This window comes from Thunnus albacares, chromosome 4, assembly GCF_914725855.1.
Source record: "Thunnus albacares chromosome 4, fThuAlb1.1, whole genome shotgun sequence".
NCBI lineage: Eukaryota > Metazoa > Chordata > Actinopteri > Scombriformes > Scombridae > Thunnus > Thunnus albacares.
In genome coordinates, this window is record NC_058109.1 from 23046846 (window position 1) to 23066631 (window position 19786).

Below are 19786 nucleotides of genomic sequence, written 5' to 3' on the forward strand. Positions count from 1 at the left end.
CATAATAAAAGCTCAGGATTTCAGCAGCAGTCATTACCAAAAGGCATGTGGGGAATGCAGTAAAACCCAAAATATGCATAAATAGACTTGTTTTATTACTCCAATTTTACCATTGTTTTTTTTTCTCTCCAAACTCCAAACTTTATTGATTGCTCTAAACGTATTCAATAATGAAAGGCAAAGTCAAATGAGTGTGTCATGTGAAGTGTGTGTTAAACATTATTAAACATCCAGACAGTCTGAAATGACATGATACCCAGAGTCTTTCTCGGGTCAAATGATGCTGGCAGCTTAAGACATACATTTTTTATTCAGTTCTTAGAGAGCATATTAAATGAGGAGCTTGTGAAGACAGGTATAGAAACATAGCCTATGGTCAGTGATGACAAATCCATCAGTGCTGATGCTGTATCACAAAACACTTTCAGCAGTTCTTCCACAATATAAAAAACAAGCGCTATGAGTTATATATAAAAAAAGACTCTTTTAATTCATGGGCAGGGCAGTGCATACTTTGTGATGTCCTGCCTCCTGTGACAGTTCAGAGACGATTCTGTCTCACAGTGTGGGATTCACTGTTCACATTACTGACCACTACCCTTTCACTAATGGGAAAAAAGAGGCACACACTCATATGGCTCCTTATTTATCCCCACCATTTTTCTTTTCACTCACATTTACAGAAAATAATGGTAGAAAGGCTGTTTGTGTATTTGAGTGGGTGTGTGGTGAAAATCAGCCAGATTGGTTTTGAAAGAAAGCAAAAGAGAATAGCAAGGATCACTGCAATTTTTTTTTTTTTAAAAAGCACAAAAAGAGAGAAAAGAAAAGAGGAGACATTCAGAAAGACAGAACGAGTCAGTTAAGTTAAAAGTACAAAGCATTTTTGTAGCTTGAAGGTTTATATTAATGTTTCTTAATGTGTATTTGTGTGTATATGTGTGTGTGAAACAGTTCGACTTGGCTCTCTAATGGCTTTCCCCTTCATTTGCTTGATTCATTCAGGAGCCAACACACAAAAGCACACACACCCACATGCCCTGCTGACTGAAAGGCAGCAAGGATAAGTGGTAGCTCGCTGAAAGGAAGGGAGAAAGAGGAGGTCGCCATAGCAACACTGGGGGGGTTGTCGCTTTTATTGGAGAAAGAAAATAAGCTCTGCCTATCCTCCTATCTCTCTCTCACTTTCTCAATTCTCCATTCTCTGTCTCACCTTTCTATTTTGTCCGTATGTTTATTTCATCTTCCGTGAGCTGACGTCAGCTGCTCGGGACAGCTACTCAAGATGTGAAAATTCATCTCACGTCTGGTGTTAAATTCTTTACTTGTTAGTATTTTTATTATCATCATTATCATGAAACTGTAGTTTAAAAATTATATATGTGTGTGTGCAGGGAAATAAATATGTTTGTGTCTCATATTTTAAGTATAAGAAGTAGAATTAAAGTATATAATTCTGAGGAAATGGTGATACACACACCGACAGTGTTCGGACACTCTGAGACAAATACACAATATCTGAAAGTATATTTTCAGCTATTAGTGAGTCAAGGTCCTGAGTCACTTTCACTGATATCATTAGTAGGTCGACTCTTTATTACAGGTACATCTGAACAGAAGCAAGCATGTCACCCTGTCAAGTTTAGCAATGTGACTCATTTATCAGGAAAAGCTTGCACACACACACACACACACACACACACACACACACACACACACACACACACACACCACTGGGTGCAAAAATCTGCCACATTCTGCATGATGGCACATATGATGGGACATGATATCCTATAACAGGGTGCATGTGAAAATTGTTGAAAATGTGGAATCCCTTCCCTGTCACAGCATTTGAATTCTGTTCACAGGTGGACTGTTTCCCAGCTGGACCTGGGAACACTCGACTCAAGGACAACCCTCCCACATTACAGCTAAACATGTGTGTGTGTGTGTGTGTGTGTGTGTGTGTGTGTGTGTGTGTGTGTGTGTGTGTGCGTGTGTGTGTGTGTGTGTGTGTGGCCAGGAGCAAATGATTGAGAATTTACTGCCATGGTGACAGCAGTATCTAATAGCAACGGGTTGTTGAGAAGCCTGCATTTTGCGGGGGTGGTGGTGGTGGTGGTGGTGGTGGAGGGAAGCAGTAGAAGGAGCTGAACACCGAGTGCTCGTACTCACATTTTTCATAGTATTCACATTTTGATCACGTTCTTTACAATTTGTGCAGAGTGACATCACATGTACAGTACTCAGTGCTTATGGTCATTCACTATTTGCTCCCTCTGCCTTAAATATGCACTAATGCATCATCAAAAGCAAAATCACAGACATAGAGAGCAACTGCTAATTGTTCAACTTAATCAAACCTGCTCCCCTGCTGGCAAACAACTCAGAGTAGATTTTAATATATTCCACTCCAGTACACAGAACCTCGACATTATTATGTAGTATTTTGTTTAATACACATGAGCAGATGCACTGGCTTCATCCTGTCTCTCCGACAGAACAGACAACACAAAGATATCACAATTAATCATGATTAATCACCATTTCCACGTGTCATATTTCAATTAACTAGCACATTGTGTGTGTGTGTGGTATGCGGCTGTGTGTATTGCGTGGGCGATGGCAACAGGTCTGTGTTTATCTGCCGGTTCCCTGTCCATGGTTGCCATGGGGAAAGAGACAAGAGAGAGTTTGGTTTGTGGTTCAACAAATTCAATGTAATTTGTCTCTACAGCAAAAAAGAACAAGGGCTGTTGCTTCAAAGGTTAAGATCTATTTTACTCACAGCTTAAATGAAAGTTTTAACCATTTCGAAGAGCAGATGATATCACAAGAGGGGGAATTAAAATGATCCAGGGAAAAAAGAAGTAAACACTCCTTCTTGAACATCTTATACAAAATGGACCTTGACTCTGCATGGTTTATTGACTCTCTCTGGTGGTGAGATTTGGTAGTGCATTTAACACTCTGGTCATTTTTCACAAAACAACCATGCACATACATGTATATTATTGTAAATTTTGGAATTCACTCAACTGCTTACTCCTCCTAACTGCACTGGAATAACTTCTGCTGACATAAAAAAAAAATAAAAAAAAAATAAAACAGTGCCCTCTAAAAAAGGAGACATCTCAAAGTGACCACAGGTGCAATCCTAACAGAGTTCCACACCGTTGAAACTTTGTTGGATAAAGTAGTAACGAGAAAATCCTTTTAAAAATGTTTCCATAATGCATTGTTATATGAATAATGATGCAACCATGATGCAACCACACAAAACAAGGGCAATATGAACTTCAGTATGTTGAAACTCTCATGTAATACGCTGGTATTTTCACACTGTGTTTATCAAGCAGTTTAGCACCAAGGTATTGTTAGCAGGGACAATACTTCAGCACTCAGTGATGCTGTTGACACTCAAATTATATTTAGTGGGAATAACAATTGAGAGCAAGCTTACTGGCCAAGGTGCACATAGGTGAACTGGGGAATGGTGTTTTAAGGAAACCTACATTATGTCAATCCACGTTTCATGTACACAGAAACACACATACAGAATTCTTGTTAAAGGGTTTTTGTTGGTTGGCTCAAAATCAGCTAAAGAACCATAAATATTGTACATACTGTCACAGCCCAGCTAAATCCAGTCACACAGGTTTTCAAAGTAATAAAGTCAATTTACCTGCCCCTGCAGACAGAAAGCAGAGGGGTCGTCACAATACAATATACATTCATCGGCCACTTTCTTAGGTATACCTTTCTAGTACCTGGTTGGACTCCCTTTTGCCGTCAGAGCTGCCTGAATTCTTCATAGCATAGATTCAACAAAGTGCTGGAAACATTCCTCAGAGATTTTGGTCCACATTGACATGATAGTATTACACAGTTGCTGCAGAGTTGTCAGCTGGACATCCACAATACAAATCTCCTGTTCCACCACATCCCAAAGGTGCCCTACTGGATTGAGATCTGGTGACTGTGGAGGCCATTTGAGTACAGTGAACTAACTGTCATGTTCAAGAAAGCAGTTTGAGATGATTTGAGCTTTGTGACATGGCGTGTTATCCTGCTGGTAGTAGCCATTAGAAGATGGGTACACTGAGGTCATAAAGGGATGGACATTGTCAGCAGCAATACTCAGGTAGGCTGTGGAGTTTAAACGATGCTCAATTGGCACTAAGGGAAAAGCGTGCCAAGAAAATATCCCTCAATACAAGGCAGGATGGATCCATGCTTTCATGTTGTTTACGCCAAATTCTGACCCCAACATCTGAATGTCGCAGCAGAAATCGAGCCTAATCAGACCAGGCAAGTTTTTCCAGTCTTCTATTGTCCAATTTTGCTGAGCCCATACGAATTGTAGCCTCAGTTTCCTGTTCTTAGTGGACAGAAGTGACACTCAGTGTAGTCTTCTGCTGCTGTAGCCCGTTCTGCTTCAAGGTTCCATGTTTTGAGCATTCAGAGATGCTCTTCTGCATACCTCGGTTGTAACAAGTGGTTATTTGAGTTACTGTTGCTTTTCTATCAGCTCGAACCAGTCTGTCCATTCTCCTCTGACCTCTGCCATCAACAAGGTATTTTTGCCTAGAGAACCGCTGCTCACTGGATATTTTCTCTTTTTCAGACCATTCGCTGTAAACTCTACTGATGGTTGTGCCTGAAAATCCCAGCAGATCAGCAGTTTCTAAAATACTCAAACCAGCCCGTTTGGCACTAACAACCATGCCACGTTCAAAGTCACTTAAATAACCTTTCTCCACCATTCTGATGCTTGGTTTGAACTTTAGAATATTGTCTTGACCTTGTCTACATACCTAAATGATCTTGTCTACATGCCTAAAGGCATAGAGTTGGTGCAATGTGATTGGCTGGTTAGATATTTGTGTTAACAAGCAGTTGAACAGGTGTACCTAATAAAGTGGCCAGTGAGTGTATAACAACACAATATATAAAGACAAGATCTAGTTTTAAGGATAATACAAATGCTACAAATGAAAGATGAACCTCTACCTTTAAATATGTAAAAAAAAAATTTTTTAAACTTATCAAGCCTTTTTAGAGCAAATCTGTCATCTTTAATCATCTAAAACTAGACTTTCACAGATGGAGCATAAATAGTAACTTTGAATGTCATACATTAAAAGAGATCATTCAGTATCTGTTAATGAAGATTAAAAGAGATGGCACAGCCAGTGTGAGACTAGTTTCAAAATCACATTACAGTCACAAAACTGCTGAATCACATTCAAGGACAGGAAAGGACAAAAAGCCATTTTCCATTGCTAGATTGTGGACCTAATTTCAGGTGACAGACCAAAACAACAGCAATAACTGATATTAGACAATGTATAAGCGTGATAAAGCATGCAGCAGAGAACTTAAGGACAGCTGATTAAACATCAGTATCAAACAATTAAACGGAAAAGTAAAAAGTAAAAGTAAACGGAAAATGATGCAAATCAAATTTTTCCAAGCACTATCAGTTTCTTATAGATATTGGAAACATTCATTAACCAGTAAGAGTTATACTCACAGTACTGAAAAACAGGGTGAAAAGTTAAGGGTAAATTTAAAAACTTGATTTATAATGCTGTTAGTTTGTACCGCACAGTATAATCAACAACAATAACCTTGACAATATCTAATTTAATCAGATCATATCATTATCAAAAGACGCTTGAAGGATATCAGTTTTTTCCATAAATCCAATGCAACACAGGTCTTGACCAAACAAATGAATGAGCTTGACTTTTCTGTTACGCTGAATTGGCAAACCATAACAAACATAGTTAACAGATATTGCAGATATGGGGACGAACCTGTGAGTATATAAGGGTGTCCCAGCCCTCAGTTCTTTGTACAGAAGCAACATGGGCAAGCTACTCATCTGCATTGGTAAGCTGAGCTCTTTGCTCGAAGGAACTTCTCAAACTTACATATTGCACCTGAATTTCATTTTGTGCTCAAAAGAATGATTTATTTAACACAGATAATGCAGATTCATATTAACTACCTAACCTGCCTCCTCTTCACCTTCTCTCTGTAGGACTGGCTCTCCTGCTGCATGTGCAGCTAGGTAATTATATACTTTAGACATATGAGATGTGTAGACATGTGTTAGTTAATAACACAGATAAAGAGCAGACTAATTGTTCCATGTGTTGCAGGATCATCCTACATCCTCTCCTGTTATTTCACTAACTGGGGACAGTACCGTCCTGGAGCAGGCAAGTTTTTCCCCACCGACATTGACCCATGTCTCTGTGACCATCTCATCTATGCCTTTGCTGGAATGGACAGCAACATGATCAAGACCTACGAGTGGGACGATGAGAAACTCTATGGACAGTTCCAGGCCCTGAAGAACCAGTTAGTATACATAAATGTGATTGTGTGTGTGTGAGACGCCAGTGTCTAAATGAATTTAAAGTCAAGCCAATTTTATTTATATAGCACCTAATCACAACAGGAGTTACTGTATCTCACAGCACTTTTCATATAGAGCAGGTCTAGATCGTACTCTTTAATTTACAGAGACCCAACATTCCCCCATGAGCAAGCACTTGGTGACAGGAGTAAAGAAAAACTCCCCTTTAAGGGGAAGAAGCCTCGAGCAGAGTCAAACTATGGGTGGGTGGCCATCTACCTCGACTGGTTGGGTTGAGAGAGAGAGAGAGAAAGAGAGAGAGAGCAGGAGGAGAGAGAGCATAGCACAATGCAAGTTCTACATAGAGATGTATAGTAGTAATAATAATAATAAAAGTAAGACTGTAGCAATGAGTGTTGAGCAGGATCGGGGGCAGTAGGGGGTTAGCAATCACAGATCCAGATTCTACAGCTCTGGAAGCAGAGATACCGGCGAGACGAGAAAGCACAAAACTATGGGAGAGAGAAGATGCTGAATTAGTAACATGCATAAATGGGATATGAATGTGTACAGATGGAGAGGGAGAGGAGGAGAAAAGAGCTCAGTGCGTCATGGGAGTCAAGGCCTATAGCAGCATTACTAGGGGCTGGCCCAAGGCGAGCCTGGCTGGCCCTAACTATAAGCTTTATCAAAAAGGAAAGTTTTAAGCCTACTCTTAAACATAGAGAGGGTGTCTGCCTACTGGACCCAAACTGGAAGATGGCTCCACAGGAGAGGAGCCTGATAATTGAAGGGTTCTACTTCTCATTCTACTTTTGGAGATTCTAGGAACCACAAGTAAGTCTGCATTCTGGGAGCATAGTGTTCTAGTGGGGTAATAGGGTACTATGAGCTCTTTAAGATATGATGGTGCCTGACCATTAAGGGCTTTGTAGGTGAGAGGAAGGATTAAATTCTATTCTAGATTTTACAGGGAGCCAATGCAGCGAAGCTAAAATGGGAGAAATATTATCTCTTTTTCTGGTTTTTGTCAGTAGACATGCAGCAGTATTGTGGACCAGCTGGTGAATAGTGTTGGTCCAAGCACAGAACCTTGCGGAACTCTGTGTCTGACTTTTGTGTGCTTGGAGGATTCAGGATTGTTAACATGTACGAACTGAAATTGATCTGATAAATAGGTTTTAAACCAGCTTAATGCAGTTCCTTGCCAACTAAATGTTCCAGTCTCTGTAATAGGATTTGATGGTCAATTGTGTTAAATTCATGTAAATAGAATAGATTAAACAGAACAATTTTTCATTTTATAATAATAATGAATATGTAACATGTTTAAAATATTACCACACTCTATAGAACAACATACTGTAACATACCTGCATTTATGAGAAAGGACAATAGAGTAGAATGGTCATCTCTTATGGACAAACACTGCATGCTCCATCTGGAAAGATGGCATCACGTTAATGTTAGCTAGCTATACTGGAGAGATTTTTACTGGCAATAAAACACACAAAAAATGAACGGTTAACTTAATAAAAACATGAGAAATTAACCTAAGATAAATAATATCCAACCAAATAAAGCCAGCTTAACTTTTATGTGCTTTTCAAGTTAATTTACAATCACAGACATGTTGCCTAGCAGCAAATCCTCAGTTGCTTTGAGGATTACCCATAATCCTTTACTATTACTACTCAATGCAGGTACAAATTTACAACAGCAGGTAGCATAGTTCTTCCATTTAGCAGGATTTAACCTGAACCTTTTCAACTATGTTACACATGGACACACACAGAATAAAGTGTGAGAGGTTAAAGTGGATGTTGCTACTGCTTGCAGGAACAGCAACCTGAAGACTCTGCTAGCCATTGGAGGATGGAACTTTGGTACTCAGAAGTAAGTAATGTTCATGAGGATTAATAGTCTCAGTACTTTTTAAGGACTTTGATGCGCAGGTAGAAACACTCTGACCCTCTTTCCAGGTTCACAGCCATGGTGTCTAGTGCTGCCAATCGTCAGACTTTCATCAACAGCGTGATCCAGTTCCTGCGTCAGTACGAGTTTGATGGTCTGGATATTGACTGGGAGTACCCTGGCTCTCGTGGCTCCCCACCTCAGGATAAGGAGCGCTTCACCGTCCTGGTTCAGGTCAGACAAACTGCTATCTTGTATCTGGTAAAACATTTTGGCTTTAAAAATGCAGTCATACAGCAACTCAAACTGTCTTTCTCTCTCCTCACCCATCTGTAGGAGTTGATGAGTGCCTTTGAGGCAGAGGGCAAGAAGACCAACCGTCCCCGTCTGATGCTGACGGCTGCTGTCGCTGCTGGAAAGGAAACCATTGACACTGGATACCAGATCGCCCAGATTGGAGCGTAAGTTTATGAGCAGACACATGAGACATACCCTTATGTGTATTGAACAGAACACTTTTTAAGCACTGACTCTCATGTCTGTTCACTAGTGTGCTGGACTACTTCCATGTCATGACCTACGACTTCCACGGTTCATGGGAGCACAATGTTGGAGAGAACAGCCCCCTGTACAAGGGACCCGCTGACCAGGGATCCAATATCTACTTCAATGTGGTGAGTGAGGGGATCATTATTTCTCTGCATTTCAACAATTACATCTTGTGTAAATGATTAAACATTATGGAACAGATGCTCACGCTGGTCTGTATTCTCTCATATATAGAACTACGCTATGAATTACTGGAAGAGCAACGGTGCCCCAGCTGAGAAGCTGCTGGTTGGTTTCCCCACCTATGGCCACACCTTCCGCCTGGCTTCCTCTAACACTGCTGTGGGAGCTCCCGCCAGTGGACCTGGACCTGCTGGAACCTTCACCCGTCAAACTGGCTTCTGGGCCTACTATGAGGTATTTGCTTCTTCTTTTGACTTTATGTGTGCATATATACATTAGACAGAACAACATACGGTATTCACATGAATTGTGTATTGTGTCCCTAACCTTAAATCTCAACTTGCTGTCAGATCTGCACTTTCCTGAAGCAAGGAGCCACCCAGGCTTGGGATGGTCCCCAGGATGTGCCATATGCCTACAACCAGGGAATCTGGGTTGGATATGACAATGTGAAGAGCTTCCAGTATAAGGTATGAAGTTATATTTCATTATCTACACCAACTTTTATACGTTAGGCTGCACTTGGTTTAACCTCTTATCCGCTCTACAGATTCAGTGGCTGAAGCAGAGTGGTTTTGGAGGAGCCATGGTGTGGAGTTTGGACCTGGATGACTTCACTGGAACTTTCTGTGGACAGGGAAGATACCCTCTGATCAACACCCTCAAGAGTGGACTCGGAACTGGAACTTGTAATGCATGCATAAACTACACATACTCTGGCAATCTACTAAATAGAACTGTTTCCATCTTTTTGACTTCTTTCATTTTTCTCCTCAGCCTGCAGTTCTCGTTCTAACCCATTGCCTCCAGTCACACCCACCCAGCACGCTCAGCCCCAGCCTGGCGGTGGCAGCAGTGGAGGCAGCAGCAGCAGCGGTGGCAGCAGCAGTGGTGGCAGCACAGGATCTGGCTTCTGTGCTGGTAAGGCTGACGGACTCTACCCAGACGCAACCAACAAGAACGACTTCTATCATTGCCAGCAGGGAAAAACCTACAGCCAGCACTGTGCTGCTGGCCTGGTGTTTGATAACAGCTGCAAGTGCTGCAACTGGGTTTAAACAATCCATGGTAGAACTTCATGTTCTTGTTCTTAAGTTAGGAGCTGGGTCAACTATCATGTAACACAAGACCATTTCACTAAGGCCCATTCAAGAACAGTTCTGTAACACCTGTCACTGTTCTAAACTGAATAAATACCATTTACAGCAACTTCCGGTGTCTGATGGTTTTATGTATCTTGTTTATGTTTTTCACCAGTCAAATCATCAATTAAAGAAACAAAAATGAATTATTTATTGCAATAGAGGTTTAGACATCAAAGATCAGCAACATATAATGTGGTCAACAGCCTTTATTGTCCTCATGTATTGGACATAGCATTACAGTCAGAAACTGAACTGCAACAAACCAAGACAAACATTGACTGCACAAACCAGAAATGGTCACTGCAGACAAAAGGATGATAAATTTCAGCATAAAAATGAGTAAAAGTATAGTAGTAGTAGTAGTAGTAGTAGTAGTAGTAGCAGTAGTAGTAGTAGTAAGATACAGGTGGCAACAAATGTTATTTTGACAATATTCTCACAGAAACAGAGTACGTACATGAGTACATATCAATATATTCTCATTTAAAACAAAAAGTGAATACATCACTGCTTTAAATAAAATATGTGACAACATAAATACTTTTTCAATGTCTTTACCTAACAAATGCTGTATTACCTTGTGGTTACATAGAATAAAATTGGATGAATTAAATTATAAGCAAGACAAAAGAAAACAAAGCAAAAATCATCACTCAAAAGACAAAATCCTTGGGTCATTTTTAAGTTCTACTTTTGAATATTTTAACATAATACTTACATGTGATATAAATGTGCTTCTGTTAAGCAGTTTTCATACATATTTTCATACACATGCACACATAAACTCATTCACATAGTACATACAAATATTTAGAAAATATATTATATATGTAATGATTACAGTTCTGTCTGTGAATGTGCAGATTCATTTTTAATGTTAAGTAGTAAAGTAAATGTGTAAAAACAGCAAATCTAACAGGCTATACTCATAAAAAATGACCAGTTTAAGGTTTTGAACAACATTTAGAAAGATTTTGTGTGGATTCTGGCTTTGCTCTCCTGCTACATATTGCACCACTAATATGTACTAAAAGCCATTTACTTTTTGAGTACACTGGGTGCATAGAGCACTTAGAATAATTCTGAGTTATCATTGTTTCCCAAAAGTTGGATAAAAACTTTCGTTCTTTACATTCATTGATAATTATTGTTCGAAAGGTGTAAGGAATATTAGCCATAATCACAGTGACAGTAATCAAAACAGTGCCAGCACCAACACTTTTATTTAGTTTTTGTAATGTATTGCAATGAGGATTGAGTCAGCAATGATGGTTCCAAAGGATGGTAAATCACTTGTTTATGAGATGTAAGGGACAAAATTTCCTTCTATATTTTCCTTCTAAATTTCCATGTCAACATGATACAAAATTAAGGAATTCTGCGACGCTGAGACAAATGTTTTCTTTTCTTCTTCTGTTAAAGACATGCAGATTTCCCTAATATACTTACAGTTTCCCAAAAATCATTTACTCAGTGAAATACAGTAAAATCAGAATTTCTTATGTGCCTGACATCCAACACTATCAGATGGAGCTTTTGTAAGAATGATTACATCAGCCGAGGGACTCAAGAGCAAATTAAACTCACTACCTGACATGTAGACAGATTCTTAAAGTTTTAAGAGCTCTTCAAAGAATGAAAGACATCTGATTAAGGTAGAAAGGTAAGTTTAATACCATTCAGGTCAAACATGGCATAAAGAAAATCTGCCCTTCATATAACCTCCCATTCACGCAGCAGCTTTTTCATAACTTTATACTGTAGTTGGGTGTTCAGCTTTAACTAAAGCTGACTGGTTGAAGAGACATGTGAAGATTGAAGATTGCATTTACATTTGCTTATCGCTTGTTGACACTTCTCTTCTTTTGCTGCAGTGTTCTTCTGAGTAGCGTTCTCCTCGATGGATGTCCAGGTAGGGATGCCATTCTTCAGAAGGAGAGCACAGTGACTTCAAACGCTGTGGAAGGTACAAGATTATAAAATCATATTTATAAATCATGAATATGGGTACAAACTTTGAAGGGCATCACTGCTTTCAAATTACAAAAGAGAAATCCCAGCTTGTTAAAAACATTTCTTGTCTTAAACAAGGCGACACACACACCTTCCAGGGATTTCCCTCTGCTCTTATCATCTTATACACAGCGATGACAGGGATCCAGAGGAGGACAAATGCAACCATGCACCAGCCCAGAGCCAAACCCCAGGCTGGGAACTGGACTGTTCCATAGGAAGGGGGCACAAATGTCAACAAAGACCAGATCAAGATCCCCTGGACAACAAAGGTAGTTGTTAATATAATTAAAGTGTAAATATTTACACTTTAATTCCCAGATTACTTAAAAAAAAAGCTAAAATGGACCTATATAGGTATACAAAAAGTGCCCCGTGAGGGAGTTGAAAGGTAAAATAGGTAGAGCGTGTGTTGAAGGTGTTATTTCTACAACAATATAAAGTAAAAGAACAAACCTGAGGTTGTACTCACCACTATGATGCAGGGGCTGATAAAGAACCAACATGCTCTCCACCACAGCCAGAAACCAAAGGTCTTTTCTCCAATCATCATCTCAATGTCTTTAATCAAACGGTTCCCTCCTGCAGGGCATGAGAAGAAAATGAATATGTGCACAACTCAGCAACAGAAAGCTGTCTTACTTCTGATGCTAATGTCTACATCATTCGGGCCCTCAGCTGCTAGCCAAGATGTCAGCAATATAATTCGTTCACCATAGAGAATTCTGTAAAGTCAAGTGATATTCTATATTAAACTGTCAAGAATGTCAAAAAATCCCACAAAAAGACCACAACCAACAGTGAGTTGATCACACTAATACCAACAAGTATTATCTAAACCTGATAGCTTATTCTGCTGTGCCTTTCATTGTTCCAAAAAACTATTAAAAACACATCAGTGAGACATATGGTTGCAATTGATGACATGTTCCTTCATTACTACAAACATGGGCAATGTGGTTTATTTTAAGTCAGTTCCACATGCACCGTCCAGGTGCCTGAAATACTCAGTAGAGCATCAAATCCGCAGCTGCAAAACCACCAACAAATGCAATATTCACTTCTATTTGAGTGACATTTGATAGAAACTATAGTGCCCAGCTGTTTTAAGAAATTAATCAACCTTTTTTTAAAAAAAATGAAACTACATATTTGTGAACCATTTTCAAAGATTTACTATATGTCTTCAGCAGGGATAAATGGGCTTGTACCTGGGTGCAACAGACAGGATAGCAAAGTATTGTATTACATACTTCAATAATATGACAATAATTAAGGAATTGTCATGTTTTCAAATGATGTTAATCTAAAGTGCCAACTCTTAAATTCCCATGCTCCCAGTGGTGATGGAAGGTTTAAGCACTGACCTATGCTGCTCTGATGTTGAGAAAGGCTGTGCAGGCATATCATTGGGGTTGTCAAGTGGGCTCCTACTTTCATCAATATTTCACTGACTGGGCCCATGATGTCTCCAGTAGGCTCAGCTTCACAAAGTATCAAGTGTCAAACTAACACATTCTTGGTTTTGGTCTTTTCATTGGGGTTGTTGACAATAAGAAAAAATAAAGAATATTACCAGCTTTTGTAACTAACCAGCAAAATTAAGCTAATTTAGGTAACATGAGTAGCTGACAAAGGTAGCAAATTAGTAGACAGCTGGGTGCTTCCAGTAGGACAGACAGACCTCTAACTTCTCACAGCCCAACCAGTCAAACTCATATTTGTAAGCCCAATGACTGCACTTTGTGTCGTATTGTTTCAGTAATTTGCCAGGTGCTTAAGAAGAACATTGCTGACACTGACTGTGGCATACACATACAGACATACATACAGTAAATACAGCCAATGAAACAAACTTGTAAAGTTGTATAAAAGTCTTTCACATTTACCATATATGTAGCAGAAGCCAATGATCTCCATCAGAGCCAAAATTAGCAGCACCCAGCTGGTAATAAACTGGTCGATTAGAGTCACCCAGTATATTCCTGCCTATTTTAGACACACACACAGTGCAGGTAAGCAAGATAGTAATATCAGGCAGCAGTAATACAGTCACTCTCAGCAGACCTACCCTTGTGACACATGGCAGGCCCAAGAGGAAGATGATGGAGCTGGTGGCAATAGTTAAAAAGGCACGTCTGGGTTTGAGGATTTCAGGGTATGCATCAGTCAGGCAGGTGGTAATCACCTCTAATGGAGAGAGGAGAGATGAGAAGTAACAAGCAAACTGAAGAATTTCAGGCCGAAAGGAAAACAGTGATTAGTTGCTTCCGCACAGATCCAATGTGTTTAAAAAAGTGTTTTGGAATAGTAAATGACAGTCTCACCTAAAATTGTAAACTGAGTGTCCAGACCAACTATGAAAAGCATGAAGAAGAACAGGATAGACCACAGAGGGGAAATGGGAAGCTTAGCCAGGGCAGCTGGATATACAATGAATGCCAGGCCAAAACCTGCACAAAGATGGAAAAACAAAACATCAGAGAACATATAGCAGCCTTTCGACATTTTTTAAAATCAAGTGGTATTAAAGGTGCCTGACCTTCCTTCACCACTTCTGCAACAGGCTTTCCATAGATTTGAGCCATGTGACCCAAAATTGAAAAGATGGCAAAGCCTGCAAACACACTGGTGCCTAGAATGAGATGAAAATAGTCACATAGAGTAGACTAATCAGCTTAAATATCCCATGCTTTATTTTACACATACTGGAGATTACCTGCTCAGGCAGCCAGTTGAGCCTACTCAACAAAAAGAAAGCTTCCTGTCAGAAAGGGCAGCACTAAAAATTTTTAGCAGCTTTTATTTAGCCACTGCAAATGAAAGAACTCTGGACTGCTGCCTTTTCGTCCTCATTAGACCCGTTGGATAGCTTTTCACCACTATGTTTTTTTTTATCACTGGGGGTCGCCCCAGACATCTTCAAAATCCACGCATAGTGGCTTTGATATTAACTAAACTGTGTACTTACAACATTACATTGTTATATATTTACTTAGTTCTGATAAAGCAGCAAAATAAATACACTTTATTTGATATAGTGCTTCAACTGAAACAGTGTTTTCCTACCATGGTTAATGAGGGTTACAACCACTGAGTCCAGGAACATGTTGTTGTGGAAGTTGCTATAAGAAGCAAGAGTCACAACTCCACCCCAAGCAATGGACAGGGAATAAAAGGTCTGTGTTGCGGCGTCCTTCCAGACCTGAAAACACGTCATGTTTTAAACTTATGCTACTGTTTTTAGCCTGTAGACTGTCAGGATGGCAATATCAGTCTGACAGTTCACCACTTTGGTCCAGAGTGGTATATCTCTGAAAAGTTGTACAAACATTCATGGTTCCAAAGGATCATGAATCCTAATGACTTTGGTGATTCCCTGACTTTCCCCCTAGCGTCATCATGAGGTTGACATTTGTGGTTTTAATTGAAATGTCTTTACAACTATTGGATGAATTCCCATGAAATTTACACATTCATTTCTCCTTTACAATTGATTATAATAACTTTGGTGATCCCTTAACTTTTCATGTAGCACCATCATCAGATCAAACTACTTTGGTTTTGGCAATACTTTGGTTTCTGACCAAATACCCGCAAAACTAATGACATGCCTGTCAGTCTCAGTTATACTTTTTGTTCAGTGGTAATTGGCCAATGCTAAAACAAGCTAATGTGTGAAGATGAACATAGTAAACATTGTACCATTGTAGCATTGTCAGCAAGTGGCTGTAAACTCTTGCTCTTGTTGCGTCGCACACAGGGAAAGTTGGGTCCTCACCTGTCCTTCAGTCAGTTTGGTCAAGTTGGATTTGGAGCCAATGTAGAACTCTATGCCATCTTTAGCTCCCTCCAGCGTCACACCTCTGATCAGCAGGATCAGAATCACCAAGTAAGGGAATGTAGCTGTAAAATACACAACCTGGAAAGACAGAGCAATACAATTCATACAGTGAACTTGGTTGTGAGCTGACCATAGTGGGCCAAACCTGCTACATATGAATGAAATGTGTGTATCATGTCAGCATTGCTTAACAAAGCAAATGGCATTTACTGTTACAGCACAACACCAGAAACACCAGTTAAAGAGGAAAATTCAACTGGGAAATACATTGTGTACTTGCTTGCATTTGTGGTGTCTGATTCTTGTTTTCATGTGCTTGAAGAAAAGGTAAATTTTCACAAACTGTGGATAAGGACTCGTTATTAAGTACAGTAGCTGTTGACTTACTTTGCCAGATGACTTGATACCTCTGATGAGCGCTGCAGCAACAAGCATGGAGCTCAGCAGCAGACAGAGAGCCAAGTACCAAACTACTGGTCCTGTTTCATCTAGACCACTGGATCTCTGCAGAGCCACACGACTGAAGAGAAGACACATCTGACTGTAACAACAGCAGTGTGACAGATGTGTGCATATGTGCTCGTTTGCTTGAGTGTGTGATACTTACTCCCAGTACTGCTCACTTGGGCTCTGCACTGGAACTTTGATCATGCTGGATGAAGGACAAGTGTTGTTTTCCTGAGTCCAGTTCGTCACTAAAACACCACTTACATTGCAATACACTAGAAAAGGAGAGATGACCAGTGAATGGCTTGCTTAAAATATCAGTCAATTTGGTGCAGATCTGATCAACGCATCTCACAAGTAATAATGATGGAGTTGAAAAGCACCTTTAGGTCTGTCACCGCAGTTACTGTCAGCCCAGCTGTGGCAGCTGGACCACGGCAGAGGAGACTGGAAGGAGGCGAACATGTAGAACAAACTGTAGGCGATGATGACGTTGTAGTAAATTGACAACAGTGCGTTCACCATAATTATGCCTAAGCCAACACCTGCAGAAGATAATAGGTTATAATGCAAAGTATATGTCTATACAAAATATTTTACAAAAAAATCTGTTGTCTGACCTCACTGAGCCAACCAAACCACAAAAAGATATTTTCTCTCTTTTGTATTTCCTGATGGGCAGAGGGAGACCTTGAAGCAAGCTCCATAGTTAAAGAATCACCTTTTTCTTTAAGCTTTAGGTTAATGATCAATATTATTGATTTAGATTAACTTTTGATATCGCACATTATGCTAAATGCACCATTATATCACCTATTGCTAGGTTATAGTTGAGATCTGTACTGCCTTACATTCAGAGGTAAAATGATCAATAAAATAATATGAGGTAATTAATTAATAGTTTGAGTCATATATCAAGCATGATTGTTACACTTTCCAGTTATAGGTTTTCAAATGTTTTTCACTACTTTCTGTCATTTTATAAAGTTAAATGATTCATCAATTAAATTAAAAATATCTATAGATTAATCAACATTTTAAAAACCTGATAGTTGCAGCCCTACTTTTACTCACTAAAAGGTTTTATGAAATTGTGGCAACATGGAATTTAATTTTGATCTAATAGAGAATGAATTTACTGTTTAACTGCAAGCTCACCCTGCAGTATCGGCACTGCTCTCCACATGTTGACTGGGCCTTGGCTGCAGAACTGACCAATGGCATTTTCCAGGAAGAAAAGAGGAATTCCACACAAAACCAACATCACAAAATAGGGAATGAGAAAGGCACCTGCTCACAGGGATAAAAGCAAGTTTTCACAACTACTACAACAGATTTATCAAAACTGATTTTTCTGAACACTGATGCCAAATAATTACCCCCTCCATTCTTAAAGGCTACATAGGGAAATCTCCAGATATTTCCCAAGCCAATAGCGAAGCCGATCATAGAGAGGAGGTATTCTGTCTTGTTGGTCCAGTTCCCACGTTCAGGGTTCTCATCGCCATCATCCACAGGGGAGTCCTGCTCAGAGTAGAGTTTTATAAGCTGTGATGCACTATCTGTGGTTTAAATTAACTTAATAATAAATAATAAATAACTTAATCTGAAAAAAAAAATGTTTGTAATATAAGCATCACCAGTACTGTGTATACTGATGATACTACAGGACAGTGGTTCTTAGATTCCAACCACAAAGCAGATGATTTCTCTGATGAAGACTGTAGGAGCTTTTTATGGTAGTTTTATGAATAATAATTAGTATTTGTTTCGATTATTTGATTACTCTAGATATTTGCTTAGATTAGAGGACTTTGTAGACAGCACATCCCCACCGTGCATCAGTGGTCCTTTGATTTTAAGTTGCATTTTAATTATTGATAAATGGCCACTTCAAACACCTTCAATCAAGGCAAAGGCAACTAACAAATGACGTCATTAGTGGGGTGTTTGGTTGGAGTGGGCACCTGCTGACTCTTAGGCCTCAATGACACAGAATAGTAATTTTTTAAACTCATTTTACTTTACTTCACTTGCTATTAATGTTATAAATGTTACATTTGTGCTTTTCCTGCCATATCATTTCAAAATGTTTACATAAAACATATTAGAGCCTCGCTATGAATCATACAGACACTTGGGTACTTTGTCACCAGGAAGTTTAAAATTTGTTCAATGTTATGTGGTTATTATGCATCAAAATGGCATTAACAACTCAGTGAGACTGCAGTGAGATTCACTGTTGATGTATTTGTAACTTAATCCTTTATATGGTAGCTACCTGTCACCCTAAATAAGGGTGGGGGAGTTCAGTGAATTAAGTAAATGTTTGTTAAATTCAGTCCCCAAGGGCAACAATGTCTACATGCATTTATCCTTCCGATGAATGTCTGTTTAAGTTTTTCTAATACCAAAAAAAGAAAACATATTGGAGTAATAGTTACTTTGATGGACAACAAACTATCATAATTTTATTGTATTCACTTTGGTTGTAGCTATATAGGCTTTAAATAGGAATGGGACATTGCTGTGTTATTGCAATAATGATGTATGTTTAGCTTTGTTTCATTTTCATTAGTGCTGTTAAATTCAACCATCTGTTGTGCAAAGACACAAAACAAACAAACAAAACAAAAACAAATATGTGAAGAATGCTCAAGTTAATTATGCACTTAGAAAAGCAGATGTCTGTAATCCTACCTGATCAGCAATAATAGGAGGATCCTTGGAAATGTTTGAGCCATATTTCCACATGTTCTTTCATCCGTTTCTGATGGTCGTCAGAGGAAACTCACACTGCTCAAAAAAGTGTCTCAACTCAGAGCAACAGAACTGGATTCTGTCAATGATCTGTTTACCGCAGAGACAGGAGAGCATGTGCAGGTGAACCTGCCCACACTGTAAAAAGATGTCTGTCAATATAACTAAGTCAAGCTTTTGTGGGGTTTCTTCCATGTCAAAAGCCAAACAAAGTAATGTTATCTCAGCTGCAATTTTAAAGGAACAGTTCACCTGTTAATGATACATGTATCTAATTTTTAAATAAATACATAAGCTATATCAAACACCACTGACTTGTGAGGCTTTTAGTATCTAACCATTCAGCATTTTACGACTCTTAGTCTTTCCTTCTTGGATACAGTACTACTGCACATTACATCAGAAACAATATAGTTTGTATGAGACCAAAAGCTGGAGTGTATTATCTCAGGAAAATAGTTTAGATACAAAAATGTAACATTTAACGGGATACTTCAATGTCGTCAACGATCACTGTTCTAAATCATTTGCAGTATGGACTATATTAAACCGTAAGTATCC

General features: G+C 39.2%; 2 protein-coding genes across 2 annotated transcripts; one reads left to right on the forward strand and one right to left on the reverse strand.

The window, feature by feature from the left end:
- Window positions 1-5873: 5873 nt before the first annotated feature.
- On the forward strand, window positions 5874-10214 carry LOC122980876 (acidic mammalian chitinase-like). Its single transcript, XM_044349293.1, has 11 exons — window positions 5874-5898; window positions 6050-6079; window positions 6171-6372; window positions 8210-8266; window positions 8353-8518; window positions 8621-8745; window positions 8835-8958; window positions 9068-9250; window positions 9367-9486; window positions 9567-9705; window positions 9794-10214. Exons 1-11 carry the CDS (start codon window positions 5874-5876, stop codon window positions 10072-10074), a joined length of 1452 nt encoding a protein of 483 aa, XP_044205228.1. The 3' UTR covers window positions 10075-10214.
- A 1257-nt stretch (window positions 10215-11471) lies between these two features.
- LOC122980619 (sodium- and chloride-dependent neutral and basic amino acid transporter B(0+)-like) lies at window positions 11472-19219 on the reverse strand. The gene is made up of 15 exons (XM_044348770.1): window positions 19166-19219; window positions 17845-17989; window positions 17624-17755; window positions 16849-17010; window positions 16626-16740; window positions 16406-16538; window positions 15956-16096; window positions 15244-15379; window positions 14717-14809; window positions 14502-14627; window positions 14246-14364; window positions 14064-14163; window positions 12647-12756; window positions 12266-12433; window positions 11472-12118 (listed from the first exon to the last, which is right to left on the reverse strand). The coding sequence occupies exons 1-15, from the start codon at window positions 19217-19219 to the stop codon at window positions 11990-11992; spliced, it is 1863 nt and encodes a 620-aa protein (XP_044204705.1). The 3' UTR covers window positions 11472-11989.
- Window positions 19220-19786: the final 567 nt, after the last annotated feature.